The sequence below is a fragment of the Spermophilus citellus genome (assembly GCF_964194105.1).
Source record: "Spermophilus citellus genome assembly, chromosome: 4".
In the NCBI taxonomy this organism is placed as follows: domain Eukaryota; kingdom Metazoa; phylum Chordata; class Mammalia; order Rodentia; family Sciuridae; genus Spermophilus; species Spermophilus citellus.
Window position 1 is genome coordinate 226,652,708 of NC_138185.1, and position 26,446 is coordinate 226,679,153.

The 26,446-nt window shown below is 62.8% G+C and overlaps 2 protein-coding genes across 10 annotated transcripts; one reads left to right on the forward strand and one right to left on the reverse strand.

Annotated features, from left to right (window-relative positions):
• The first annotated feature begins 5,155 nt into the window (after positions 1 to 5,155).
• Positions 5,156 to 14,846, forward strand: LOC308646683 (nutritionally-regulated adipose and cardiac enriched protein homolog). 9 transcript variants are annotated; one of them, XM_081289950.1, is made up of 5 exons: positions 5,156 to 5,512; positions 11,095 to 11,218; positions 12,822 to 12,946; positions 13,303 to 13,338; positions 13,762 to 14,846. In XM_081289950.1, exons 2-5 carry the CDS (start codon positions 11,178 to 11,180, stop codon positions 14,049 to 14,051), a joined length of 492 nt encoding a protein of 163 aa, XP_081146076.1. In that variant the 5' UTR covers positions 5,156 to 5,512; positions 11,095 to 11,177; the 3' UTR covers positions 14,052 to 14,846. The 9 variants fall into 9 exon arrangements, with proteins under 9 accessions (XP_081146076.1, XP_081146079.1, XP_081146071.1 ...); XM_081289953.1 differs by having other exon boundaries at positions 11,095 to 11,200; XM_081289945.1 differs by having other exon boundaries at positions 5,157 to 5,512; positions 12,817 to 12,946.
• Positions 14,847 to 15,156: 310 nt separating this feature from the next.
• TMEM179 (transmembrane protein 179) lies at positions 15,157 to 25,894 on the reverse strand. The gene is made up of 4 exons (XM_081288921.1): positions 25,457 to 25,894; positions 18,575 to 18,712; positions 17,635 to 17,713; positions 15,157 to 16,767 (listed from the first exon to the last, which is right to left on the reverse strand). The coding sequence occupies exons 1-4, from the start codon at positions 25,759 to 25,761 to the stop codon at positions 16,588 to 16,590; spliced, it is 702 nt and encodes a 233-aa protein (XP_081145047.1). The 5' UTR covers positions 25,762 to 25,894; the 3' UTR covers positions 15,157 to 16,587.
• Positions 25,895 to 26,446: the final 552 nt, after the last annotated feature.

Here is a 26,446-nt window from a genome sequence, read left to right on the forward strand (position 1 = left end):
CCCTGCCACTGGAAGGTGCCCACCCTGGCCCTCAGGCCATGGCTGAGGGGCCCCTTGTGTGTTGGTCACTGCCCTCTGCTAGGGCAGCCACCTGGGGCCGGAGCTTCTCCTCCTTAGCAGCGAGTCATGACTGTCCACGGGGTGGGTGGCCGAGGTTCCAGGCTGTGCAGGCCCAGTCACCTGGCAATTCCTGGCCTGTGAGGGGCGAATCCCGTGGCTTATCTAGCATCTCGTGACATTAGAACTTGGCAGCAGCAGGGAGATCCTGGTGGCAGGCACTGTGCCAGGTCCTGAAGGCTCCATGCCCTGGGTCTCCCTTGGGGGCCAATAGTGGACGCCACACCGATGTGGTATCAGCCCTGATATCTCTAGCATTGACTGGGTCAAGCACCGTGTCATGAAGACAGTTGGCCCCTGGGCCTTCTGGGAAACTGAGGCAGCGTGAAGACCCCCATCCCTGATTGTTGAGACCAAGTCAGAAAGATTTCAGCCACGTCGCTCAGAGTAGCAGGAATGAGTTTACTGAAGGGATAGGAAAGGGAAAGGGACACTCCCAAGAGATACAGTGGGTCCTCAGAGAGGAGAGGGGCATTGTGCCTCTCCTGCACTCCAGCTTTACTGGGGATCCCTGGGAAGAGTGTCCCACCCAGGTCCCCCTCTTGACTTTGACAGACAGCAGGAAGACATCAGATTTTAAGTCCCCATTGCCATGACCACTATAGGTCACCTGGCCCACGCTGACTGGTTCTAACTGGATTCTTAACCATACATTCTTGCAGACTTGATGGTTAGGAGGAAGTACCCTTATCTCCCAGAGTTTCAGGATCTGGTCAGCTTCAGGGTGACTTGGGTTCCTCTCATTGACATTATTTGGGGCCTGCATTTCTCCTGCAGTTAACAGGTAGTTTGCTGAGGAATGTGACTTAGCCTGTCACCAGACCAGGCTGGGCTGCAGGTAAATGGCTTCTTGGAAAAGAAAGCCCGTGGGGGTCAGCACCCTGGGCGGTCCACAGAGTCCCTCTCTCACCTCGTGTCCCCACCCTGCTCCTCGGTCTGACCCCTAACAGTGCAAGGTCATGCATGGGTACTGCTAGGCCTAGGGGTGTGGCTCCTGACCAGGCACTGAGGCCACTCAGGCCCTAGCGCCAACAGCTCTCAGAAGATCTGGACACCTCTCCTTCCCAATGGGCAGTTCCCATCAAGTCCAGAGACTTATCTGCCAAGAGCCCAGGAGGCTCCCGGTAGAGGGTAGAAAGGTCTGGGAAGCTGCAAGCCATACCTGGGTGCAGAGCCTCAAGATGCCCAGGCAAGGCCATACCACCTGGGCTGCAAGGCCACAGGGCACCCAGGCTGGGCTGTCCAGTCGCTGTCATGATAGCAATGAGGAGGACCAGTCCCACTTGTCCCCGCTGCCTGCCCCACCTGCCATCTCAATGTGAAGTCCCCCATCCCTCTACAACCTGCCTGGATGGAGAGGGGTCACTATGCTCAGCTGGAACCAACAGCCCAGGTCAGAGGCCAGCAGGGGGCCCTACCAGGCTCTCAGATCTTCCTAAGGAGTCTCCTGACCTGCTCCCAGCAGCCGCGTGCACAGGAGCGGGGCAAGGCCACACCCCCTGCCCTGGTCCTCATCAGGCTCAGCAGGAGCCTCCTCTGGCCAGGTGCAGGGTCCTGCCTCTAAGAGCCCTCGTCCTCTGCAGCCCACGAGGCCAAAACACAGGCTTGGTGGGGCAGAGAGGAGCATGCACGGGTGCCCACTGGGCACCCGCGAACACGCCCTGCTATGCCCACCGAGGCACCTGAGCCCTGCCTATACCTGAGCCCTGCACAGGGGACAACTCTGGTGTGAGAACTCAGGGTGTGAGCTGTGTGCAAGCTCAGCTGGGAGCAGCCAAAGCCAGGCCCCCTCAGCGGGTCCTCAGGCCCAGGGACCAAGGGCAGGGGGCAAGGACACCCGCCATGGGGCCCAGGTCCACTGTCCCCCAGGCTGGATCCAGAACCCACCCTGTGATTGCCCCTGTAGCCAAACGGACCCCACACCGCCCCCTCCACAGGTCAGGGGACAGACGGAGACCCCTGCCCTGGCATTCCCTCCCTGCTCCTGCAGCCCCCCAGGCCCAGCCGGAGAAACAGCTGTCGTGGCAGGTTTCGGGGCGACTCGGTTATGGCTTATGTACAGCCCCCCAGGCAGCCAGCTCGCGGGAGGCACTGACTTCATAAATAAAATTTATCATTGTAATTATGGCCCCTGTAGAGAGCCGAGGACATTTACGGCCTCTTGGAGGTCATGAATAATTTAGCAGGAGAGAAAGGGGCCCTTTTGTTAGTGCCAACGGGGTCCAGTGCTTCCGGCTAGCCCGGGCTGAGCGGGACATCGGGCCTCCCGCTCTGGCCAGGCGCTGCCGGCATCCTGGCCTCCTTAAGGGCCTGGCTCTGCAGGGTGGCCAGACACAGCCCTAACTGTCAAAGGTCCCTGCTTCAGTCAGAATGACGAGCTGCCCGCTCCACAGTAGAGGGAGTTGACCCCACGGCCAGTGGTGATCAGGCAGGACCCTTAGCTGAAGTTGAAAGCCAGAAAAGCGCCACAGCTCTGGCCGTGTGCCAGGCAAGCCACGGGCAGCAGGGAGAGCAGCAGGCACATGCTCCCCGCCCTGCATGCCCTCCCACACCGTGCACTGTCCCCGAGAGTCCTCAAGGCAGCCTCATCCTTTGCCTGCCCGGTGGCAGAGGACTCACTGCCCACTATCTGAGATCCTTCCTTGGCCGCCTACTGGGACGGTGCCTCTGCCCTCCAACCCAAAGCCTACGCTGTCCCACTTCCTCCCCCTCCTTCTCTCCTGGACCCCAACCCTCAGGCTACACTCCTCCCACCCACCAAGGTATGCTGGTGGGGCCACTTGTGACCTGGTGGCCATGGCCGGTGGTGACTTTTGGCCCCTTGTCCCTTTGGGCCTGGTGACTGGTAGTGAGAGTCCTCTCCCTTCTCTTCCAGCCCCAGGGGCCCTAGGACCCCATCTACCAGCCCCAGCTCCATCCCTGTCCTCTCACCAGCTCCACCTCCTCACACCAGAGGGTCCACTGCTCTGCAGAGACCTCCAAGTCCTCTGGAGACCTCTGTGTGCCTCTGTCCCTGGGGCTGGCTTGCTGCCCCCCAGGAGACTTGAACAGGAAACCCCTCCACTGAGGGGTGCAGGCTGGCGTGGGACTCCAGTCATTCCCCCCGCACAGGGGACAGCTTGGGTCACCTGGCTGGACAGTGGCAGAGTCAGGACCAAATCTGGGGCTCCTCATCCTTGATGGTGAGGCTGCCCAGGCATGAGAACCCTTCTCTGGCCCTGGGCAGGCCTGAGATGGCAGGGCCTGGCCCCTCCCCCATCCCTGGCACAGAACAGGGGCATCTCCGAGTGTCTGTGTGCACCCTGAAGCTCAGACTCCAGGCCACCTCTGCCCACCCTGAGGAGGCCCGGTGGTGTCCTGATCAAGCAGGTATCGGTGGAGGGCACAGGGCAAGCCTCATCAGATGGGGCTGGGGATACGGCTGGCGGGGACCAGAGGGCTCAAGGGCATCAAGAGCTGCTGGGCCTTTGTGGGCATAATAAATCACCCAGAGCAAATGGCCACGGGACAGTGGTGGCTTCCCTTTCCAGAGAGAGCAGGCAGTAGGCAGCTTCCAAGGCCTGGGCCAGCCCTTCCTTCTCTGGTCAAAGGACAGGACAGGAAGGAGCTGCCCAGAGCTCCCCACTCTGTGCCCAGTGGGAACAGCTCCGGCTTTGGTGGGTCAGAGCTGAGCCGGGATCTGGGCTTTGGTGGGTCAGAGCTGAGCCGGGATCTGGGCTTTGGTGGGTCAGAGCTGAGCCGGGATCTGGGCTTTGGTGGGTCAGAGCTGAGCCGGGATCTGGGCTTTGGTGGGTCAGAGCTGAGCCGGGATCTGGGCTTTGTTGTCGTCAAGACCTTGGTCTTCCTACATGTCCCTGCTGCATAGGACTCCCTCTGCCCCCACCCTCCTAGGCTCCTAGGCGGTCTCCCTGGAACAAGGGTCAGTAAGTCATCCTGGGCCAGCTGGACACCTGGTCTTTGTGAATAAAGCTTTATTGGGACATAGACATGCCAGATCCCCATGTCTGAGGGCAGAGTTCAGTGTGGCCCAGGGAGCAAGGAACTGATCACCTGCCCTTACAGGGGAAGTTGCACCTGCCCCAGGGTTAGCCAGGGAGTGCCCCCCCAGCACCCCTGCATGGGCATGGGTGGTACATCCAGGCTGGCCATTGTGGCCCCTGGTGGCCTGGACATCGTCCCTCCCCTCACCCTGCCCCTCCCATCCTGCACACCCAGGCTCAGGGATCCCATAGCTGTACCTAAGCAGGATATGCCTCCAGGGAACATTATGAGACAGGTGTCTCCGTCATCCTTCGACTGTCCCTCAAAACAGTTGAACCCCATAAGTCACCCAGAGGTCTGCCCACTTGCAGACCTCATGCCTGTAGCAGCCCACAAAGTCCCCCTTCAGATCCAATTCCCCTGGGGATGCCATGCTCACCTGCAGATGGGGCTACTGAGCAGCAGCCACTGAGCCTGAGCCAGCACCTCCTCCTGGCTGTGTGACAGTGGGTGGGTTGCCTGGCCTCTCTGAGCTGCACTTTCCTCATCTATAAATGAGGAGCCAATTACACCTGCCAAGCAGGGCAGCTGCAAGCAGCAGATACAAAGGAGAGCCCTGTGTGCCCCACTGGGCAGACCCTGGACACTGGTCCCCTCACTCCCACTGTGCCTCCCTGGCCCAGATGCTGTTCCTCCTGCCAGGCACTACTGGGACTCTGACAGCATGCCCCAGACCCTCAGCTTGGGACTTGTCCTTTGCCCCTTTCCCCTGAAACCTCAGGGCTTGGGGCCATGTGGGGCAGAGGAAATGGGCAGGAAATGGGCCCCTCCCGAGCCCAGGGCTCCGCCCTGCAGCGGGGCCTGTCAGGGCTGGGCTCCCTACAGCCCACACGACCCTCACTTATCCACTCATTCAAGCCCTGGGCTTTCTGTAAGCTACACAGCTCTGGAGCTAGCCTGGGAGGACACATTTGGGCCAAGGGGGAGGGAACAGTAGCCCTGACCCCTGGCCTTGTCTGCAGGCCTGGCCTGCTGTCCACCAGGGGCCTGGGGAACAGCCACCTCCCACCCAATCTGAGGCCAGAGGCCTATCCTCGGGTTGTTGCTATTCCTGCCAAAGGGGAGAGGTGACCGCAGCTCAGCCTGGAGAGCTGGACAGACGCCACAACAGAGCAGAGGGGCCAGGCTCAGGGACGCAGCTCGCACCAACTGGGTCCTGTGGATAAGCCGGTGGCCCCTCCAGGCCACAGCCAGAGGGAGGCAGCAGGCCCTTCACCTGTGTGCCCTGCGGGGCTGCCCCTGGCCCCCCTCCTCAGTGGGCAGGAGGGGCTCTGCCATCCCTGACGCAGTGGACACTGCTGGCACCTGCAGAGTGGGGCTGATTCTGAGCTACGAGGACCCCGGAGGGAGCCAGGTGAGAGAGCCAGCTCCGGGAGCAGGCGGACGTAGCTTCCTGCTCAGGAACAGACGATGATGCAGGCCAGGACCCGCAGGGTGGACAGCAGACAGAGGCAGGGGCTAGCAGGCCACCTCCCCTGGCTTTCCACCCAAGACTGAGGGGCTCCCTAAAGGGGACAGTTCAGGAAAACCAGGGCTGGTGGCCCCAGAAACACCCAGCCCCTCTGAACCCCATCTGCACAGAGAACAGGAGAGTGGACTCAGGGACATCCTAGCCCCTGGTGTTCTGAGGCTCCTGGGCGGCCAGGACTGGCCCAAGGCTGTGCCCTTCAACTACACCCTACCCGAGGCTATGCCCTTCACCCACACCCCCAGCCTGTGCCCTTCACCCACACCCCCAGCCTGTGCCCTTCACCCACACCCCCAGCCTGTGCCCTTCACCCACACCCCCAGCCTGTGCCCTTCACCCACACCCCCAGCCTGTGCCCTTCACCTACACCCCACCCGAGGCTGTGCCCTTCACCTACACCCCACCTGAGGCTGTGCCCTTCACCCACACCCCCAGCCTGTGCCCTTCACCCACACCCCCAGCCTATGCCCTTCACCTACACCCCGCCCGGTTGTGCCCTTCACCCACACCCCCAGCCTGTGCCCTTCACCTACACCCCAGCCTATGCCCTTCACCCACACCCCCAGCCTATGCCCTTCACCCACACCCCCAGCCTATGCCCTTCACCCACACCCCACCCGAGGCTGTGCCCTTCACCCACCCCCCAGCCTGTGCCCTTCACCCACACCCCAGCCTGTGCCCTTCACCCACACCCCAGCCTGTGCCCTTCACCCACACCCCCAGCCTGTGCCCTTCACCCACACCCCCAGCCTGTGCCCTTCACCCACACCCCCAGCCTGTGCCCTTCACCCACACCCCAGCCTGTGCCCTTCACCCACACCCCAGCCTGTGCCCTTCACCCACACCCCAGCCTGTGCCCTTCACCCACACCCCAGCCTGTGCCCTTCACCCACACCCCCAGCCTGTGCCCTTCACCCACACCCCAGCCTGTGCCCTTCACCCACACCCCACCTGAGGCTGTGCCCTTCACCCACACCCCAGCCTGTGCCCTTCACCCACACCCCACCTGAGGCTGTGCCCTTCACCCACACCCCACCTGAGGCTGTGCCCTTCACCCACACCCCACCTGAGGCTGTGCCCTTCATCCACACCCCCAGCCTGTGCCCTTCATCCACACCCCAGCCTGTGCCCGTCACCTACACCCCCAGCCTGTGCCCTTTACCCACACCCCGCCCAAGGCTGTGCCCTTCACCCACACCCCCAGCCTGTGCCCTTCACCTACACCCTGCCCGAGCCTCAGCCATCTTGGGGAGGCGGGAGCCAGCCCATTGGGGGCAGAAGCTGGATAAGGGCCTCTCAGCCACACAGAGGCTCCAGACACCCCTGGATGGTGAGAGCTGCTCCAGGCCAGCCCTGCTCCCTGTCCCCAAGCCAGGGCCATTAGGTGTCTGAGTGAGCGCAGCCATGGACAGAGCAGCCAGGGGCTCCCCAGTTCTGCCTCCGGCTTAAGTTGGAAGCGTGTTTCTGGGTAGCTGCCTGCGGATTCTGCCTCCTCTGGGAGCCCTGTGCCCTGCACCCCAGCTTGGCCCCCCACCTACAGAGAGAAGGTCAGTGGGGCGTCCCTGGCTTCCTGCTTCTTTCCAGCGGGGAGAAGGCACAGCTTGGCTCTGCAGCTTCAGCTCGTCTGGCCAAACTGCTTAGGTGACTGGGACAGTGGGGGCCCCAAGCCCCGTGGTGACAGCCTCCCACAATCCCCTGCTTAGAGGCCCCCGGGCAGCCAGGCCCTCAGGGCTGCTGAGGCCACTGCCTGTGTTTCTGTAATGGAAACTTCTCCGCCCGCCTGTGAGCGCCTCACAGCTCCGGTTCCGGTGAGGCTCTGATGATCAGCAGCGTGTGGGACGCAGCAGGTGGGCCAGCTCCCCTGAGACAGGTGGGACACTGCCAGAGCCCAGGTGGGGTGTGTGTGTGTGTGTGTGTGTGTGGCTCACGAGCCTCCTCACTCTCCCAGGAGGTCTCCAAGGAGCCTGGCCCGTCCCCAGCCCCTGTAGAGTGCTGTGGAGGTGGTGCAGCAGGAAAGCCCGCTACTCACCAGGCTCCGAGTGCCTGCCCTCCAGGACTGTGGGCCTGGGTCCTGCATGCCCACGGGCTCAGCTTCGGAGTGGGGGTACACGAGGAGCAGCTGTGGGTGCCAAACAGGGTGTCCATCAGTGGTCAGAGCCAAGGAGGGGCCCGCTGGCAGCACCGGCTGGGCACTGGGGCCTGCATAGGCTAGCCACTGGACCTGGGCCCGGCCAGCGCCCTGGGCAAGGATGTAGACGCAGGTGCCAGGCTGTGGGGGTAAGCGGGCTGCACGGAGGGAGCAGAGCAGGCAGTGAGCTCCTTCCTCCACAGGCCCTGGAGGCCGGGGAGGGGCCGGGGCTTAGAGGAGGGATGGCAGGTGGAGAGACGTGGCATTGGGCTGTCACCAGCTCCCAACAGCTTCAAGATGAGGTGGGGCACTTGGACAAGCCCCAAGAATGCTCAGAGGGTCTTTGGGGCCCCACGTGGCCCAGAGCGAGGGGCAGCACCCGTCAGACAGGCACCCTCCCCAGTAGTGTGGCATGGCGGTGACACTCCCCAGGCCCAGGCCCCAGGAACTATGTTCTACCCTTTATCACCCATCTGTCACGAGCCAGCCCCAGAGCAAGTACACTCGAGTTACAGCCTGTCCCTGCCACCAAGGCCTCTGCTGGGGGGCGGGGACAAGCAGGCCTCCCCTGCTACTGTGCATACCAGGGCCACCTCTCTGCTGCGTCACTTGGAGACAGGAGCCCCCAGGAGCTCACTCACATGACCAAGGTCACAGGGACCAGAACCCCTCAGGCCTGGGGACACCAAAAGCCCTGCTTCCTGAGGAAGCTTCCTCCCCTCCTGGAGGGGAGGTCTGGGTGCAGGCAGCACCTGCCTGTACAGGGGTGGGTGGCCTCCTGGGAGCAGGGATGAGGGCAGCCAGGTGAAGTGCACAGCTCCAGAGGGGCCGCAGGCCATGGGGGAGGGGCTGTCCCCGTGCCTGGCATCCACTCTCCCAGGAGGAACGACGGGGCAGATGCACCAGCTGGGATCTGCTGTGACACAGCCCACCTGCACCCGGCAGGGTCCAGGCGCAGCTGCCGAGGCTGCTGGCACCAAGCCAGCAGGTCAAGGCCAGGGAGGCTGAGTCTCACTCAAGGTCACAGGTGGCCACATGAGGAGCTCCAGAGCCCAACCCCCAACCAGCAAGGTCACAGCCCAGCACCCGCACAACACGCTGCACACGCTCATCACGTGCTTACACACTACGTGTGCACACCACACAGACACACCCACAGGCACACACAGCACATCTGCATGCACACACACACGCACACACGAATAAGACACACAATCACTTCCGTGCACACTGCACACACAGTTGCAGACAGGAACACCTGAGTGTGCATTCAATCCCGGCAGGTGTGTGCTCTCCCACATCAACATACACCGTCACATTCACTCACATGTACACACATGTGGGCACTCCCAGGGACGCACATGCTCTCCCACGTGTGGCTACTGTCATAATCACACATATGACACAGACATGCTCACACACACATGTCGTCCTGCAATCCCCCAAAGAGCCCTGTCCAGGGACAGCACACCACAGATCTCCTGGCCATACGGCAAAGGGGCTGAGTCTGGTGTGGCCCTGCCTGGGGTGGCCCTGGCCTACCCAGCCTGCTCTCCAAGGCAGTGCAGGGCATGACCTGGGCAGGCTGGCTGCAGGGTTGGGGTGCCCAGTCTGTGCAGCCACAGGAGAAGCCAAAGAGCCCATAGCTCCCCCTTCCGGGCCCAGGAGACTGACAGGGTCCCTGCCCACCCTTGACCCCAGCCTCTGACAACCTGGCAGGGCTTCAGCAGTTCCCGGCCCTCCCAAGTGTGAACTGGGTCCAGCACCCTCTCTGCAGATGCTGCCCAGGCTGCCTGCCAGGCAGTGTCCCCAAACAGAACAGCCTGGTGCTCTGTGACAGCACTGGCCTGGAGGCTACGTGGGCCTGAACTCCGGTGGCCTCAGCCCTGGGCACTGAGGCCGCACAGCCTCTTAGCAGAACGCCCTGAGCGTGTGTAGACATGCTGGCTCCTGCACCCGCTCCTTGCTCAGCCCTGTTTGCAGTAAAACCTGACGCCACCTTGGGAGAAAGCGCTCCCCATGAGGTCACCAAGCCTGGTGGGCCTGGTGGTGTGGATGTCAGGGTGTCGGCTCGCCCCATGCTCAGGTCCGACAGGGCTCCAGGAGCCAGCTCTCTCCCAGAAGGAAGGCTGCAGGCGGCCCAGCCTCACCCCTCCAGGCAGCTGTGGACAGGGGAGCCCCCAGCCTGTTCCCACCCCTCAGGGACAGGGCCCGGGAGGGTCCACAGAAACCAGGACGCTTCTCATGAAATTCAAACTTTTGCCACCACCCGGAGGGCAATGATGCCCACCAAATGCCCCTCATCAGGGCCCTGGGAGAGCCTGGGCAGGGTGGAGGAGGGCAGACGGCCCCGAGCCACCCATCAAACTGGGAAGGAGCTGGGAGGACCAGCCTGCCAGCAGCCCTGTGTCAGCCTCTGTGGCCAGGGACACTCCTGCCCTCTCTGACCTCACTTCCCCTGAGAAGGTAGGGAGGTGTGCTGGGCAGCCCCAGGCCTGGGAGGGCTGGTGTCCGGCTGCCCCTGCTGGGATGCCCAGTGGCGTCCACACCTGGAGCAGGACAGGAAACCTTAGAGGTCAAGGCCCAGCCAAGGCTATGGAAGAAGGAAATCTGTGCTGGGCAGCCACCCTGAGCAAGGCACAGAGGACATGCACAGCTCCTGGCAACTGGGGACACACTGGTGGATCAAGAAGGTGCCTCTGTACCAGGGAGTGAGCAGCGTGACCCAGGGAGGGACAGGTCAGAGACAGAGAGAGAATCAGACATTGACAAGAAGAGAGAGATGTGCTTAGAGACAAAGAACCAGAGACAAAGACAGAAGGACAGAGGGTAGAGGGACAGACAGCAGCAGGGACAAACCTGGCCAGTGCAGGGGTGGGCTCAGGAGCTCAGGGGCACAGCAGGACGGCTGCAGGACCCTCTGGAAGAGCCTTTCCCAGGGCCCACTGAGCCCTGGCATTGCAAAGCTCCCACCCTTCGTGGGAGCCAGAGCCACCCCTGCTGAGCAGAGGCAATGCAGAGAGACACACAGTGACAATGACAGAAGGCACACTGCCAGGCGGGTAGGTGCAAATCAGGGCAGTATTATGCCCTGAGAAGTATTATACAGCCATGAAAGACGAGGGTGATGGAGACCGGGCAGCAGCGGAGGAGACTGCCTGCAGGAGCGGTTCTGAGCACACAGGGCACAGGCTTCGTCCGTGCTGGGCAGGAGGGCCGCGGCCACGCTGGGCAAGGCCGGCCAGAGCTGGAAGCCACCTGGCTTCCTGGGAGTCATCTCCTCATCCCTTTGTCTTTAACGGGGGGCACTGCTCATGCAGTGAACCATCTCCTGTCCTAGGACCATGTTCCAGTAAATGAAGACCACGGTGCCAGCCCTGCACCCCGACCCCCGGCCAGGGCCCCGACGTCAGCCCAGAAGAAATGAGGCCACGTGGGGCTCACAGGTGCCCAGGGCGGAAAGGGTGAGGCGGGCTGCCAGAGACGTCCCGCTGCACACACTGTGTCCCCTGGGGTGGGGGTAGTGAGGAAGGCAGGGTCCCCACTCTTGCTCTGAAGGTGTCCTCTGCCCCAGGAACAGCAGGAGGGGAACTCTGGGGCCTGGTGGGGTAGGGAGGCCACCTTGAAGGGCTTGGTCTGGTGAGGAGGCACCAGGTGGGCACACAGCATCAGGCCAGGGTCCCAGACACGGAAGCAGCACGGGGGTGGGAGATGGCCAGACTGAGGAGGTCAGCGGCAGGGAGCTGGTGACTGCCCTACCTGCTCAGCACTGACTGGGTTCCATGTAAGAGCAACTGGCAGGGTGGGGGGCCGGATGGAGGCAGGGGACGTGGGAGCCATGGAAGGTGACAGAGCTGAGGAGCGCAGAAAGGCCAGTGCTGGAGCGAGGGAGCAGGTGGAGACAGGACACCTGAGGCTGTCACCAAGCGTCCTCCAGGATGAACAGGGAGGGGACCTGGAGGGGGTGTCAGCAAGGGAGTCTCCACAGAGCAGGATCGGGGGCGTCCAAGCAGGAGGGACCCAGACCTCAGGCCCTGAGGCCAATGGAGGCTCTAAGCTCACTGCCAGGTCCAGTGCTCTGAAGGGCAGCCTCCCTCACCCCAGAGCAGCAGGCTGTGTGCGGTGGTGGTGCCCAGCTGGGAGAACCTGGGGATGGCCCTCAGAAAGCCTGTTGTCCCTGTGCCACAGACAAAGACACTGGGCCCACAGAGGCCAGGAGCTCATCTTCCAACCTGGGGCTGGGCAGATGAGCTGGTAACGGAGCAGGTGGGCATGTGGGTGCACAGCTGCCTTCCTGCTCACCCCGGAGCCGCCTGGGAACATGCAGACCCAGAAAGGGAGGCCGAGACCCCAGTGGCCAGGCAAGGCCACAGCCAGCCCCGTGGAGCTGGGTGGAACTTGTTATCTTGGCCCCCTAAGCCAGGGCCCCTCCCCACGCCATCCCCATGTTCCATGTCCCCCGAGTCCCTACAGGGGCCAGAACAGCAGCCAGAGATAATGCAGAGGAAGGGGCCAGGGCTGGCATTTCCCCTCAGGGTGGAGGTGCCTCGCGCCTTGCTGGTGGGTCCCCAAGCCCTGTCCAGGCCCTGCCCCTCATCTGTATGAGGTGGTTCTGGACAGGGTAGAGCTCTGCACCCCCGTCCCTCCCCGCCTGATCCCTGGTCACCAGCCTTTCCAGGCCTGTTTTTTGGGGCCCCACGACAGACCCTGCAGGAACTCAGTGGGACTCAGGGCAGGCTCCCAACCCCGAGGCGGAGAGTCCTCCGTCAGTGGCCAGTTACCCTGGGGTCACCTTAGGATGGGTTATTCCTCTTATTAACATGCAAACATTACTGTGCCCCACTCGGACTGGGAGGCACAGAGTGTGGGCTGGACAGGGGCCTGCTGGTTACTGCCCTGCCTGCTCAGCACTGTCCGGGTTCCAATGTAAGAGCAACTGGCAAGGTGGGGGGCCGAGGGCAGCTCTGGGGTCTCCACACCTGTCCCTCTGCCTAAAGCCCAGGGGGCAGTGAGGACTCTGCTGAAATGTGCTCACTGCTGCCTGCTTCCCACTCTTGGCCAGGACAGTGACAGGAAGCAGCCCCGCTCCATCCTGAGACGCGGCCAGCCCAAGCAAGGGCCTCACGGGGCCGACCCACAGAGGATTTCCAGGCACGTACGGTTCCGAGAGCCCTTGGAGGCGGCCATTCATTGTAAGAGGGCACGTGGGCCAGCATCAGGGTCTGGGAGAGGGTGGTGCCCGCAGTGCCCACACAGCTCTGGCAGGACCCTGGACCCCCAGAAGGGACCACAGTCCCTGTTCTGTTTTCCCAGGTAGACCCCCAGTAAAACCTGGGCAATAGGTCCCACGGACACAGGGTCGTGGTCAGTGGGGCAGCTGCTGATGGGCAAGGACTATTCTCCATCCCGCTGTGCTCGCAGGGTCAGGGCCCTGAGGAGTGGGCCCTGCCTGGGGCTGGGCGGCTGCCGGTCTTCTGGGCTGGGGTCAGGGAGAGACGAGCAGGGCTGGGCGCCCGGCAGGCTGAGGGATCTGTACTCTCCCTCCTAGACATCGCCAGCAGGGACACCAGGGACACCGTCAAGGGTGAGTTCTGAGCCCAAGCCCCATCTGCCCCGCGCTCTGGGCCTCCACCCACAAGGAGTTCCTGCACGTCCCAGCCCCACACCTTGTCCCCATGCCCCCATCTCCCCGGGCCCCACAGTGCCACCCCTGTCTGCTCCAAAGCTGAGCTCCACACTGGGGTCCTTGGTGCACACAGCTGGGGAGCAGTGTCCCCCCCCCATGGTGCAGTTTGCCTCTGGCCAGGAGTGGGGATCCCCATCCCATAGGGACTCTGGGAGTCACCCCCAACCCTCCCAAATGTCCATCCTGATGGGCACAGGACAGTGGCCCGGCAGCCTGGGTCTCCTTCCATCCCTTTCCCTCCGAGGGGAAGCCCCTGGCCAGTCCTCACCCGAGAGGGTCAGGGCACAGGCCACAACTGACCCGCTCCGCCTCGGCCCACAGTGTCGGGCCGGCGCCTGCCCCGCCGCAGGTCCCTGCTCCAGCGCCTGCCGGGCGGCAGCTCCCTGCTCCTGCGGCTCTCCGTGTGCGTCCTGCTCGGGGCAGCTCTGGGCCTGTGCTGTGGCCGGGCCAAATCCATTGCCACACCCCTGGAGGACCTCCGAGCCCGGCTCCTGGTCCTCCTCATGCGCCTGTGGCACGTGCTCCTGGCCTGCTGGCACTGCCTCCTGGGTGTCTGGCCAGTGGCCAGCCAGGATGTCCCCTCTGGGCAGCCCTGGGTAGATGAGGGTTAGGGTGGAGCTTCAGGCAGTCCTCGGGCCCCAGCCAGGAGAGAGCCCTGCCAGCTTGCTTGGCAAACCCAGGACTCGTGGCAGGGGGACCTAGGGACAGTGACCGCCTTGACTGGAGGCCAGACGGGAGACGCACTGCCCCGCCCAGCGTCACCTCCCCGCCATTTTATGTGTTGGGGTCCACTGTGAGAGTCCGTCAGAGGACGAATCCAACTGCCAGCTGTGGGGCCTCACCTCCCTCGACCCAGTGGGGACCCTGGCCTGAATGGGGGGTACACGGAGGCAAGTCCTGCCTGGACACCCAGCTCACTCTCTTCTACTGCTTAGGGGATGGATCCCCCAGGCCTCAGAGACCATGGGTAGGGGTCTCCAGGGTTTCCTGCAGCTTCAGGGTCAGGGGACCTCAGGGTGGGGGAACCCTGCAGAGAGGCCCTGTTCCCAGAAGTGGCCTCCAGAGGACCATGGTGGGGGTCAGGGGACCCCTGGTTACCACTTCCCTGCACCAGCCCAGCCGCCCCCAGACCCGTGCCACCTCACCCACCCTGGGAGGAGGACAGGCACGTCCCCACCCCTACTGCAGATGAGAAGGAGGCTCTGAGAGGAGGCTCACGGCCCAGGCTCAGCCCCTGGGCAGGGGCTGCCTCTCAACCTGGTTCTGGGTCAGGGCTGGAAGGGGGCTGGGCCCCCTCCCCATAGCTAGCTGTCCACTGCCAAGATGGCAGAGAGAAGTGTCCAGCTCTCAGGCCCACAGAACTGCCATCCCAGCTGTTTTTGTAATAAATGTTGCTCAAACAAGGACATAGAGGAATCCCTCAAATCTGTCCAAACACCTAAGGGGTCACCCAGGGGCCGTGAGACTCGGACCCCTGAAATGCAGGTGTGAGGCCCACTGTGCCCAGAAGGCCATTCCTGATAAGCCCCTGAAACTGACAGAACAAGCTCAGGATGCAGCGGTTCAAATCAGACTGGAGGCAGTCAGAGCCACGGGAACAGGGAGGCTGAGGGAGGCTGGGGGAGGCTGGAGGAGGCTGGGGGAAGCTGGGGGAGGCTGGGGAAGGCTGGGGGAGGCAGCCAGGAGACGTGACAAGCCCTCATCCGCAGTGGAGACAGGGTTTGCTTTTATTTTGACTTGGAGAAAGAGACACGTGGAGGTTCAAGTTCTTCACTTTCAGTTTAGCCAGAAGGAAAATTAAAATAAGGTGCCCCCCTGAAAACAGCAGGGAGGAGTCCAGGCATCTCAACAGCAGTCTGCAGCGGAGCCACTGTGGGGACCCACACCACAGCCCCCAGGGGACCCGGGGCCCACTGCAGGCCAGCACCCAGCCCCCTCCTGGAACCCCCAGGGCCTAGGTGTCTGAGGAGCCATGCACAGCCCCCCAGGGAGCTCCAGTGCAGGCGGACGTAGGTCCACACAGCGCTGACAGCGGCTGTCCTTGGCCAGCTGCCCTTTCCCCTGCCCTGTCCCTCTCTCCTCCTTCCAGGGTTCCGGGGGCTGGGGGAGGCAGAGTGAGGCAGGAGCCACTCCACTCTGTGTTGGGGAGACAGACCAGAACCCTTGGGGTTGGGAAGGGTCTTTGTGTCCAGTGGACTAGGGCTGATGTGAGGGGCCCAGGAGGAGAGCAGCGTTGGGAACCTCAGACTGTCACCATACTGTCCCCTGAGTACCTGCGGGAAACTCCCAGCTGAACCCTGGGCTGGCAGCAACCTGCCCCACCTGGCCTGGACTTCCCCAGGACTGGCACCTGCCTTCAGAGTGTCCTGACAAGTCCTTGCTGGCCTTGCTTCCCAGGCCCAGCTGACCATGCTCACCAAGCCCCTCCAGGTTGGCCTGAGCTACCTTCCGCCTGAAACACAGCAGTCACTGGTGGACAGCAGACAGCTGGACATGCTGGGCTCTCCCTTCCAGAAGGGCATGGCAGTGCAGAGGGAGCCTGTGGACTAGCTCAAGACAACTGGCTCACGGAGGCCAGGGCGGGGGGCTCTTCCACGTGGGGTCCCAGCCCCTGGAACAAGGTCACAGAGGAACATGCCCTCCAGGGAGGACCAGGCTCTCCTGCAGGGCTGCGCAGCCACCACCAGCGCTCACCACCGAGCGCAGCGTGGAGCCAGGGCCCCCTGCCCACGTCCTGCTCCTGCAGGCTGGGCTGGCCAGGCTCTGAGGCCTGGGCTGCAGTCTGCAGGAGGGGACAGCAGCACCCTCCTGAGCAGCTGGTCTGCACCTGCACCCACAGGCACGCACAGTCACACAGAGGCGGAGCATGGACCAGCCGCCCCAGTGGCAAAGGGACCCGGGGACCTGGCCAGGAGGAGAGCCGAGTGCTGCGTGAAGCCTGGCAGCCCCTGGCCCTTTGCTGCCTAGCCAGCCACTGCCAGGCTCTGGGTGGGAATCGGGGTGCTCACCTCACAGCAGGCAGGGCGGGGGGACACATGCAGGGCGGCGCTGGCAGGGGTGGGGACCCAGGCAGGGATCCCCAGCTGCTCCCCCAGGACAGGATGATGGGAAAGGATCCTGGGGTCGGCGCCCCTGCCAGCGGGGAGCCTAGATGACGGCGCTCTTCTCCCCCTGGAAGGAGGCACGGGGGCCCGGCCTGGCCAGCAGCAGCTCCTTCTCGTGGACCAGGCTGTCCAGCAGGTCCTCCTGGCGGCAGTTGTGGTAGACCTTCAGGAAGGCCAGGATGGTGATGGCCAGCCAGGCCAGCCAGGACGCCCAGAGGCCAAACTGCACAGAGAGCAGGGCAACGTCAGGGCACAGCCCGCACCCACCCTGCCGAGTGTCCCACTCTGTGAGCGAGGACATGTGCCGAGAGGCCTGGGGACCTCAGGCTCCTCTCTGCAGCCCCCTCCAGAGCCAAGTTTGTGAAGGAGCCTGTGGATTCCATTCTCTCCCCCAGGAGGGGGTCCCTGGGGAGGAGCCAGGGCCACGTCCCCCCGGCAGCTGGGGCTGCTCAGCTCCAAGGAGCTTGCACACGGCAGGACCCCCTCCAGCCACTGAAATAAACTGACCTTTATCTGCTGTTTCCAAACAGTTGAAAGAGAACAATTTAATCAGCTCCAGGCCGGCTCCACGTCTACCCGATTCCCCTCTGAGCATGTCTGTCCCCACATCATCTAACTGGCACAGATTAGGCCCGGAGCATCTTCCGCTGGATTTACCTGTCACTGTCTGTGACCGTTTCAGGTCACCTCAGAAAGATCCTCACCTCCAGGCTCTGCCTGGGGCCCCACTGACCACCAATGTGTCCAGCCTACAGGATGCCCAGCATGGAGCCCAGTGAGGGCTGGCAGGGCAGACAGGCAGAGTAGGAGCCTCCCGTGTACAGGGACACCTGGGACACCACAATGGCCTCCTGTTCTGCTCCAGGATGACCCTGGGCCTGGCACCACCCACCTGCACAGGGCGCTCTGAGGCCTGTCCAGAACACAGACCCTCCCTTCAAACCCAGGACGTGACGCCCCTTTCCAGTCCCACCTCCCACACCCCATCCAGCCACCGGGAACCTGGCCCTCCCCTCCAGGTGCACCTTCTGCTTCTGCAGGCTGCCCTGGGCCTGCTCCTCCCTGGGGAGCAGTGACGGCCCCACCCTACCTGGGCGATGGCAAACTGATCATAGAAGGCAGAATTGTCCACACTCAGCTCCAAGTCGATGTCCTGGAGCTCCTCACAGCTAAAACGCAAGGCGTGGGTATGAGGGTGATTTCTGTGGCCGAGTGGCTGGCAGGGAGCAGGGAGCACCACCCCCAAGTGCTGAGGGCCGTCCATCCGGCGGAGGGGGAGCCTCTAGGTCCCCACCCCCACCAGCACAGCAGGACTGGCTCTGGGGAGAGGAACCCGCAGACCCACCCCAGCCTGGCCTGGGATAACCCCTGGACACACAGAGGTCAGGCAGGCCATGTGCCCAGGTGTGCGTCACCCAGTTAGACATCAGGTTCCAGAGTTGATTTTCTTAAAGAAAGAATGTGGAGCCTCCGGAAGAGGTGACCTGAGGTCCTGCCCCCCAGGTCTGGGCCTTCTTAGGGCTGGGCAGAAGTATCCCGGAGGGATATGGGCAGTCACATGCTCCACTTTGGGCACCCTGATAGTCAGAGGCTGCCCCAGGTCACAGCCAAGTGGCCGCCCTGATCACAGAGGTCCCTGGGCGATGGCAGGGAGCCACCTTGCCCCTCCAGAGCCTTCTACTCTATTCTCCACCCCCTACCCTGCCAAACCTCCAACCCCACCAGGACCCAAGCCTCCATCCCAACATTTCCTGGGGCCTCTGCCCCCCCACAGGCAGCTCAGGGCAAGACCCCAGGGTCTCGGACTGCATGGCCACCTTGAGCTTTCCAGGGTCCTCCAACCCCTGGTGGCTCTCCTAGCCAGGAAGGAGGGGGTGGGCTCCCAGAAGGGGCGACCAGGAGTGCACAGGTGGGGGTGTGGGGGAGGGAGGGCCAAGCTGCAGACCAGGACAGGATTCAGAGGGAAGATCCCTGGGGCACAGGCAAGGCTGGGGAAGGGTCCTCCAGGGACACAACAGGGGGCAGCATACCTGTGGGGCACAGTGCCCTTCTCAGTGACAGTGTCACACCACATGGTGAAGCCCACGCTCACAATGGTGCTGGCAATGAAGACCAGGAAGACCACGAAGGCGCTGACCAGGAGGTTCACGAAGGCATAGAAGAAGGAGCTGCAGCCAAGGACAGGAGATGGACGCAGGGGGCACTCAGCATCCCCAACATGGGCCCAGCCCTCTGGACTTCCTGGTTGGCATCTGGGCCCCAGATGGGTCCCAGCAGGGCTCAGGGGCTGCTCTCCTTCTATAGCCATCCCTCGGCCCTAGTCCACACGCAGCCCCGAGCTGCCCATCTCACCTTCCCAAAGACCCAGAGCTGGAACCCCGCGACCGTCACTGCACAGGGGAGGCAGGGCCAGCAGGAGGCCAGCACAGGGACGAGACGGCTGTTCCAAGGCATGGGAGACAGTGTGCACTGGCACTCAAGGCGCCCTCCTGAGGCTGTGCAGCACAAGGCCACAGCCCAGGCCACCCCCACGGTCACCCACTACTGTGGGCCGAATGCCCACCCCAAAGTTCACCTGTGGAAATCCCAACCCATGGGGATGGCACGAGGGATGGGCCTTGGGGAGCAGACAGGCCACGGAGTGGAGCCCCAGGAACTGGGTTACTGCCTCATCAAAGGGACTCATCATGTGTCCACCACATGAGGACACGGCAAGAAGATGCCGTGCACGAACGAGGAAACAGGCCTCCCCAGACCCAACCTGAGAGCACCCTGGCCGCGGACATGCAGCTTCCAGGACTGGAGCAGGACACCCAGGTCAGGGTACTTTGCTTTAGCATCTCGAACAGCCTAAGACACTAAGGAGGGTCTTCTACCTTCATGGTCTCCAAAGCACTGGGGACTGGCTGCATTAGGGACTTGCCGAAGGTGCTGACTGACCTATTTAAAGCTAAAAGGACGAGCTGTGAGGGGAACTGGCACAGGCCAGGCCAACCAGGGCCAAGCTGGGAGCCCAGGTCAAGGAGCCATCAGGGGGACTGGCTCAGGCCTGGGCCCACTGCCCCGGGGGCCCCAGGGCCTCCGCCAGGTGCACACAGCCACGACACCCAGGGTGTCACTGTTTCCTTGTCTGCCCACACAGGGGACCTGTGTGGGGTCACCCATGCCACCAGACCTCTGCCTTGCCCAGAACATCCACCATCCAGAAGCCCCTGAGATTCAAAGTCCCTTAGGCGAGCCTCAGGTCGGCTGCCCACTAAGGTGCCAGGGGGTGGGGGACAGGAACCGTCCCCCAGTGGGGCCCTCACAGGCAATACCCTCATGTAGGACAGCAGCAAGGAGCAGGGTGGCCAGAAAGGGCCTGTCCACCTCCAAACTGCCACAGGCTTATAGCCCACTGGTGCTGCCAATGTGTAGACAAAGCAACCTGGCTTTGGGACCACCTGGAAACCAGGTGGCATCCCAGCCAGGAGGTCGGGCTGTGGCCCCCAGTGTGGCAGGTGCTACCTGGGCAAGCAGATGGGCAATGCCCCTGGGAGCCTGCTTTGTGCCCTCCCTCCCCGTGCCCTCCCCCCCTCCGCACCCTCCCCTTGCCTCTGCCAGGCCCTGTGCTGGAACAGGAGCCTGTGGTCCTGCCTAGGAGGCGACACACCAGTGACAAACCCAGTCCCTGTGCCCAGCTCAAGGCAGGTGTCACCAGGCTTATGAAGTCTCGGCAACGATCCCACAGCACTGCTACCAGGGGCCACCCGCATCAGTGGCTACTGGGTCAGCAGCCGAGCCCCAGGATGGGAGGCTTGGACCCCAGCCCTGAGGAGACAGGGGCCCGAGGATGCAGTGCTCTTAAAGCCACAGGCTGTGACCCAGCAGTCACAGCAGCAAGAGCAGGGCAAGCAGGACTGGCAGGCACCCAGGTGGGAGACCAGGCCTCCACCCAGGCTTCCGGCCAAGGGCCCAGCGAGTCGAGTCCCATCCCACCTGCAGGTGCACAATGGACACTGGCAGCAGACAGACCCCACCCTGGGTGGACGCTGCCCTGTGGCCCCGCTCTGCACAGGACCCTGTGCCCTGCCCGGCCTGCTCGCCCCACAATGGCTCTTCACTCGCCTTCCCACCCCTGCTGGGAGGCAGGTGCTGTCCACCAGGTAACCCAGAGTCCCACTCCCAGGGACACTCACTCCCTGCCCACGCCTCCCAAGACAGATCCCCTGTTGTGAATGGCCCACTGCCCTCCCAGCCCTCAGTGCTCATCTGGAGCTATGTCCAGGGCTAAGGTCAGTGCTGCCACCAAGAAACTGGGCTGCAGAAGTGCAGTCACCCATGGGCACCAGGTGCCTGGAGACTGGGCTCAGAACTGCTGCACCCTGTGCAGAGCAGCCTGGGACTGAGCAAGCTGGGGGAGCAGGGGCCTGGCCCGCTGGAGGACGGCTCGTGGAGGACAGCAGGACAGTCACCCAGAGCTCACCCCCATGCAGACCTGCACTGGCTATTCTGCTCCAGCCAAGGAAGACAGGGTGGCCGGGGGCAGGCAGGGACTTGGCCTCCACAGACAGAGCCAAGCAAGAGCCCTGCCTTTGGCACAAAAATCCAGCTCAGTGGACAGCAGGAGGGTGAGGACTCAGCCTGTGCCAGGACACACTCGTCCCTCCACCTACTGGACAGCACTCTGTGGTCCTCCCAAGGACCACCAAGGTACCCGGCATTCCCAACTCCCAGACAGGTCATCCCAGCTGCTGCTGCCCCCTGCTGGTCTCTGCAGGGCTGGGCTGGCCACAGTGCAGACAGTAGGCCAGACAAACTGACAGACCAGCGCCACATCTGTGCCTCCCCAGTGGGGGTGGGACAGCAGCCCCTGAGCTGTGCAGTGAATTCCAGGCGGGGTGGGAAGTAGGCAGGGAGAGCACTTCCCATGGGCTGGAGCTCCTGCACAGGGTCTTCCTGAGCCCGTCCCTGAATCCCTTGGTACAACACATCTGGGACGCACAGGGGCCCTGCAGTCCCTGCCCCTGTCCCTTGCCAACACTGAGGATGCTCACACACAGGCTCCAACAGCCAGAGACTCTGATGATCTGCAGACGCCAGACACTTCAGCATCATGGTTTTCTCCTGCCATGGCCGGACACGGAGCCCCCAGGAGGCAAGGAAGACCCAGCCGGAGCCACTGCTGACAGCCTCCTCCGCTATCTTGCCACTCCTGGTGGGTTCCCACGGACCCTGCTGGGCTTTCCAGATTTTTGAAGAATTGGATATATGTGAAGCCTCATCTGGATGGAGCCCTCCAGGGTCACAATGTCACCCCACCCTGTCCCCCAACACACAAACCCAGGACAGGACACCATGGAAGGAGGAGTGTAGCACACACAGGGTTAACATATCTTCCCCCCCCTGCCTCTCAGGGTGCCCAGCCTAGGATGTGCCGTCTCCATGGTGACGGCTTCCCTGGGAAGCCGGGAGCAATTTGAAGGCTGAGCGACAGGTGTAGGCAGGCAGATGGGTTGTCTTAACCCCCTGCTCCCCAGCCAGTTACAGGCTGCTGCCAAGCCTGGCGCAAAGGGTTCCTCTCGGCCAGAGTGCCCTAGCCCAGGCCCACAGCCCACATCTGCCCTGCCATTTGCCCTGCAAGCAAGACCTCCAAAGATACAGGTGCCACCGACTCAGCCCAGAGCTCCGGGGTGATGCTCCAGACCCATAGCTCAGGACCAACCCAGGGACCCTCAACAGGCCCCAGGCTCTGCCTCGGTGCTGACAGAGGGAAGCCAGAGCCTCAAGGTTGCTGCCTCGCCTTGGGAGAAGCAGTGCACGTGCTGACCTCAGAAACCAGAGACTGACGGGGTACTGATGGCCCTGAGAGCCTTGCCCACCACACGAGCTCATTGTAGATGCCTGCCCTAGCCCTTTAGCTGTCCCAAGTCCCTTTGCTGACCCAGCACTTGTGCTCGTCTGCATTGGAGGTGCTGCTCTGGGTTGACCACCTCATCCATTGCTGGCCTCTACAGACCCAAGCTGTTCAGGAGGCCAGAACTTACTGACACAGCAGGTCTGAAGGGCTGACCCCTAGGCTGGCTAAGTCATGAATCTACAAGGACTACAGGACCAGCTGTGTGCCCCCAGGGCAGGACAGCTCAGGACCCAAGCATCTTGCTGATACCTCTCAGCAAACATCATTTGATGACTCCCACACACCAGGCCCTGCACCCAGCCCCGAGGACACAGAAACAAATAAGATGCCTGCCCTGAGTTCACCCCACCAGGGTCCCCTCAGACTGATGCCCTCAGCCTGGAATGGCTTGCAAGAGCTTTACCCAAGTCCTACAGAACTCAGATGAGTACTGACATCACAGCTGACCACCATCTAGATTATGCACTAGGCTAAGAGGAGGGCAGGCAGCCAAAAGCCCTGTGGCCTTAGCCAATAGCTCCTGATGGGACATTATGTGCTGGAGGAAAGAAGGCTGGACCAACCATGGCTGCCCACACAAAAACTGGAGAGGGGTCATTCCAGGCAGGACACGAATCCAACCACTGGAGCAGAGAGGCCCCAAGATTCTACCAGCAAAAGTTGCCTGGGTCGGGCCCCAGTGCACTCGAGCCATGTGGTCCTCCTCGGAGTGCCCTGACCACCCAGCCATCTGCTTCCTAAATCCCACTGTGGGCTGGTCAGCTTGCCTTTCAGCCAGTGATGCTACTCAGGACCTCAGGAATGACACCATGCAAGAGCCCGGGAGGACCTGGAAACTCATGCCTCAGTTTCCACATTTAAAGTGGGCAATGCTGGCCATTCCACAGGGCAGGTGGACATCTTCTACAAGATGACAAGACAGAAGCCGGGGCTCCCGAGGTCTGCTGCCTAGGTCATGCAGAATGAGCTTCCCTGTGTGACAGATCCCTGCCCTGCAAGCTCTGGGTCTCTTCACTCCCTCGCCTGTCCCTCAGCCTCAGGTGGTCACCCCGCCTCTCTGAAATCACCCATTGCTGTGGCCACAAAGCTAAGTCCCATCTAGAGACCTGCTCTCCTGTCAGCCCTGGCCAGCCCATGAGCACCCTGGGGCCAATCCTCCTGCAGAGGCCCAGAAGGCTGGAAGGATGTGCTTGAGCAGTGGCTGACCCCCTATGGCCTGTACCCTCCACCTCCAGAGGCCCAGGCAGGAGGGACCCCAGGACCTGGGGCATCCCCTCCTCTGACTATTCCCATGTCCCCTCTTCAGCCCCAGCTCCTGTCCAGAGACGTTTCTACCCCCTGGACCTGCAGAAGGCTGACGGGGTAAGGCTTGATTTGGTGATGTGGGTGAAGGTGACATCTCAAACATCTCCTTGGGACCCTAGCCACTGAGGAATTGAGAGAGAAGGAGACCTGCCAGGCTCACCCTGGGCAGACCCCAGCCTCACAGCCCAGAGTTTGGGGCCCCAAACCCTCAGCACTTGGAGGCCTCCCCAGCTGACACCTGGCTTCTTGCAGGCCCTGTGTGCAGAATCTTAGTGGAGTGAACTGTGTCTCCAGAAAGCTATGTCCAAGTCCTAGCCCCAGGTACATGGACTACTTGGAAATAGGGTCTTTAAAAGTGTCATTTAGTTGAGGATTGAGAATGAGATCATCCTGGGTACTAAATCCAGTGACCATGTCCTCATAAGAAGGAAAGACCAAGAAACGGAGAGAAAGCCATGTGAAGACAGAGGCAGAAAGGAGTGACAGCCCCAAGCCAAGGAACAAGGAGGGCTGCTGAGCAGCCGAAGCTGGAAGGCACTTAGGAAGGACCCTCCTAAGGAAAGGGGCCCTGCAGACATCTTGATTCTGGACATCCAGCCTCCAGACCCGGGAGAGAGGAAGGACCTCAAGCCCCAGTTTGTGGTACTTGGTTACAGCGGCTCCAGGACACTCCCACACCTGGGGTCCTAGGACTTGCACCCCTCCTCCAGGTCCTGCAACCCCACCCAGGCACAGCCTGCTGGCCCTCCCTGCCCCAAGAGCCCCCTTCATCCTCTCTCTGCCTCTCTGTCTGACAGCTCTCAGGGTGGGAGAGCTGGCCCCACTCCTGCTGGCCCCACTCCTGCCCACCCCCACACCCTCAGAGTCCTTGCCCATCTCCCACCTCCCTGCAGAGGGAGAAGCCACTAAAACCTGACAACAAGTGACAGATGGGGGCGGGGCAAAGTTTGAAGGCCTGGATCTCACTGTCCCTCACACACAGGTGCCCTGGCTCCTCCCAGGCCCAGCAGGCCTCAAGTGGGTGGGGGTTAATAAGATGCCACTGGTTGAGGAACCCACCCAGCCCCGGTGAACCTCCTCCCCCAGCTCCAGGGTAGTGCCAGGGCAGGACAGGGTGACGAGGACAATGGCAGCCCAGGAAGGGAGGTAGTGGAACCAGGAAGCAGGGCCTTCCCTCATTGCCCTGCCCCCAGCCAAGGGTGTGCCTGCCCAGGATTCCCCCAGACATGCTTCTGTCCCAGGATGATGGGGAGTGCTGGAGGGCACCCCCACTCTCCTGGCCACCAAGGCCTGGGCCCTTCCCCCATTCAGGAGAGAGCAGAGCAAAGCACAGGCACAGAATCTGGCTGGGAGCTGTCCGCAGTTCTGGAGAGTGGGAGCCTGGCTGCGCAGGCAGAGGAAGGCCTGGAAGGGCCTGGCCAGCTCGGCCATGACTGTGCAACATCTGCACCACAAGGGGGGTCGATGCCCGGAAGCTCGTGGGGAGGGGAAGGAGGCACTGGCCTTGTACCGATGATCATCATGGCTCCTGTGTTTGCGTGCGTAGGTGGTGAGGGCCCAGTGTTGACACCTGCAGGTCTCTGGGCTGCGGGAACCCTGGAAGTGCTCGTGCTCCTGTGGGTAGGAGGGCCTGGGACGCTGAGGGCACGGAAGGGGCCCCTGCGCGGCCTGAGGGCTGCGTCTCTTGGGGCCCGAGCCCCCCACTTACCCCTCGTGTCCCTTGCACAGGAAGAAGAGCGTGCGCCAGGCGTGCGCGGCGGCCAGCATCAGCGAGAGGAGGCTGGCGAGCAGGCTGAAGCGGCAGGCGGCCGGCGGGCCCCACTCCTGCACAGTGAAGCGCTCGCGCTCCTGCACCGTCAGGTTGGCGCTCAGCCACATGCCTTCCGTGAAGAGCAGGCAGCGGCCGCGGAAGTCGTGGCCATTCTCGGACAGCGGCACCACCACCACGAAGCTGAACAGGAAGGCCAGGAAGTAGCAGACGCACTGCGCGAAGAGGAAATTGTTGAGCGCCATGGCCGGGCGCGGGTGAGAGGTGGCGGGAGGAGGCCGCAGGCCCGGGAGTCTGCGGGCGCTGGCCCGAGGGGCGCTCGGCCGGGCCGGGAGCCGGGCAGCGAGAGTCTCCGGGCGCAGCGCGCAGGCCGGACCGCGCGGGAGGCTGCGCAGTGGCGGCGCTGCGGAGTCCCGCGCGCCCCGCCCGGACGCGTGCGCATCGGCCAAACGCCGGGCGCGCCCGCGGTCAGCACCGCGGACAGCTCCAGGCGCGCGCACAGGGGAAGGAGCAGGAGGTTAGGTGGGTTAGGTGAGGGCCACGCTGGACCAGGCCAAGCTACATGGATGGAGATGCTGCACGGAAACCGGGGGAGGGAGCGGGAGTACAGCCAGTACTTATGGAGACCAGACTCTGCCAGTAGCTGTGCCACGAGCAACATTTGTGAGCGCTAAGGAAAGGAGGTGGGGGGTGAGTTTGAAGTCTGAGCTAGAGTGAGGATCCATTTGCCAGGATCCCAGAGCGCAGGAAGCCTGGGGTGGGGGAGGGGCGCGGAGCGGAGGGGCTGGGTTAATGAGAATGGGACGGAGGTCACCCCCACCCCCCTCGGGAGAGGGGAGGGCCCTGCTGCCAGCCAGGAGTGTGTGCTGTTTGTGATCTCAGCACCCAGCCCTCAGCCTGACACAGCAGGGCCTGGAGCTGTTTATAAGA

What these genes read in the sequence shown, in the direction of transcription:
- LOC308646683 (XM_081289945.1), top strand. Translation starts at nt 11,111, where the DNA reads ATGAAGACCACGGTGCCAGCCCTGCACCCCGACCCCCGGCCAGGGCCC. An exon ending in CTTGGAGGCGGCCATTCATT is followed by an intron (nt 12,947 to 13,302) that starts GTAAGAGGGCAC and finishes TCTCCCTCCTAG; the next exon opens with ACATCGCCAGCAGGGACACC. An exon ending in CACCAGGGACACCGTCAAGG is followed by an intron (nt 13,339 to 13,761) that starts GTGAGTTCTGAG and finishes CTCGGCCCACAG; the next exon opens with TGTCGGGCCGGCGCCTGCCC.
- TMEM179 (XM_081288921.1), bottom strand. Translation starts at nt 25,761, where the DNA reads ATGGCGCTCAACAATTTCCTCTTCGCGCAGTGCGTCTGCTACTTCCTG. An exon ending in AAGGGCACTGTGCCCCACAG is followed by an intron (nt 17,714 to 18,574) that starts GTATGCTGCCCC and finishes CTTGCGTTTTAG; the next exon opens with CTGTGAGGAGCTCCAGGACA. An exon ending in ATCAGTTTGCCATCGCCCAG is followed by an intron (nt 16,768 to 17,634) that starts GTAGGGTGGGGC and finishes CTCTCTGTGCAG; the next exon opens with TTTGGCCTCTGGGCGTCCTG.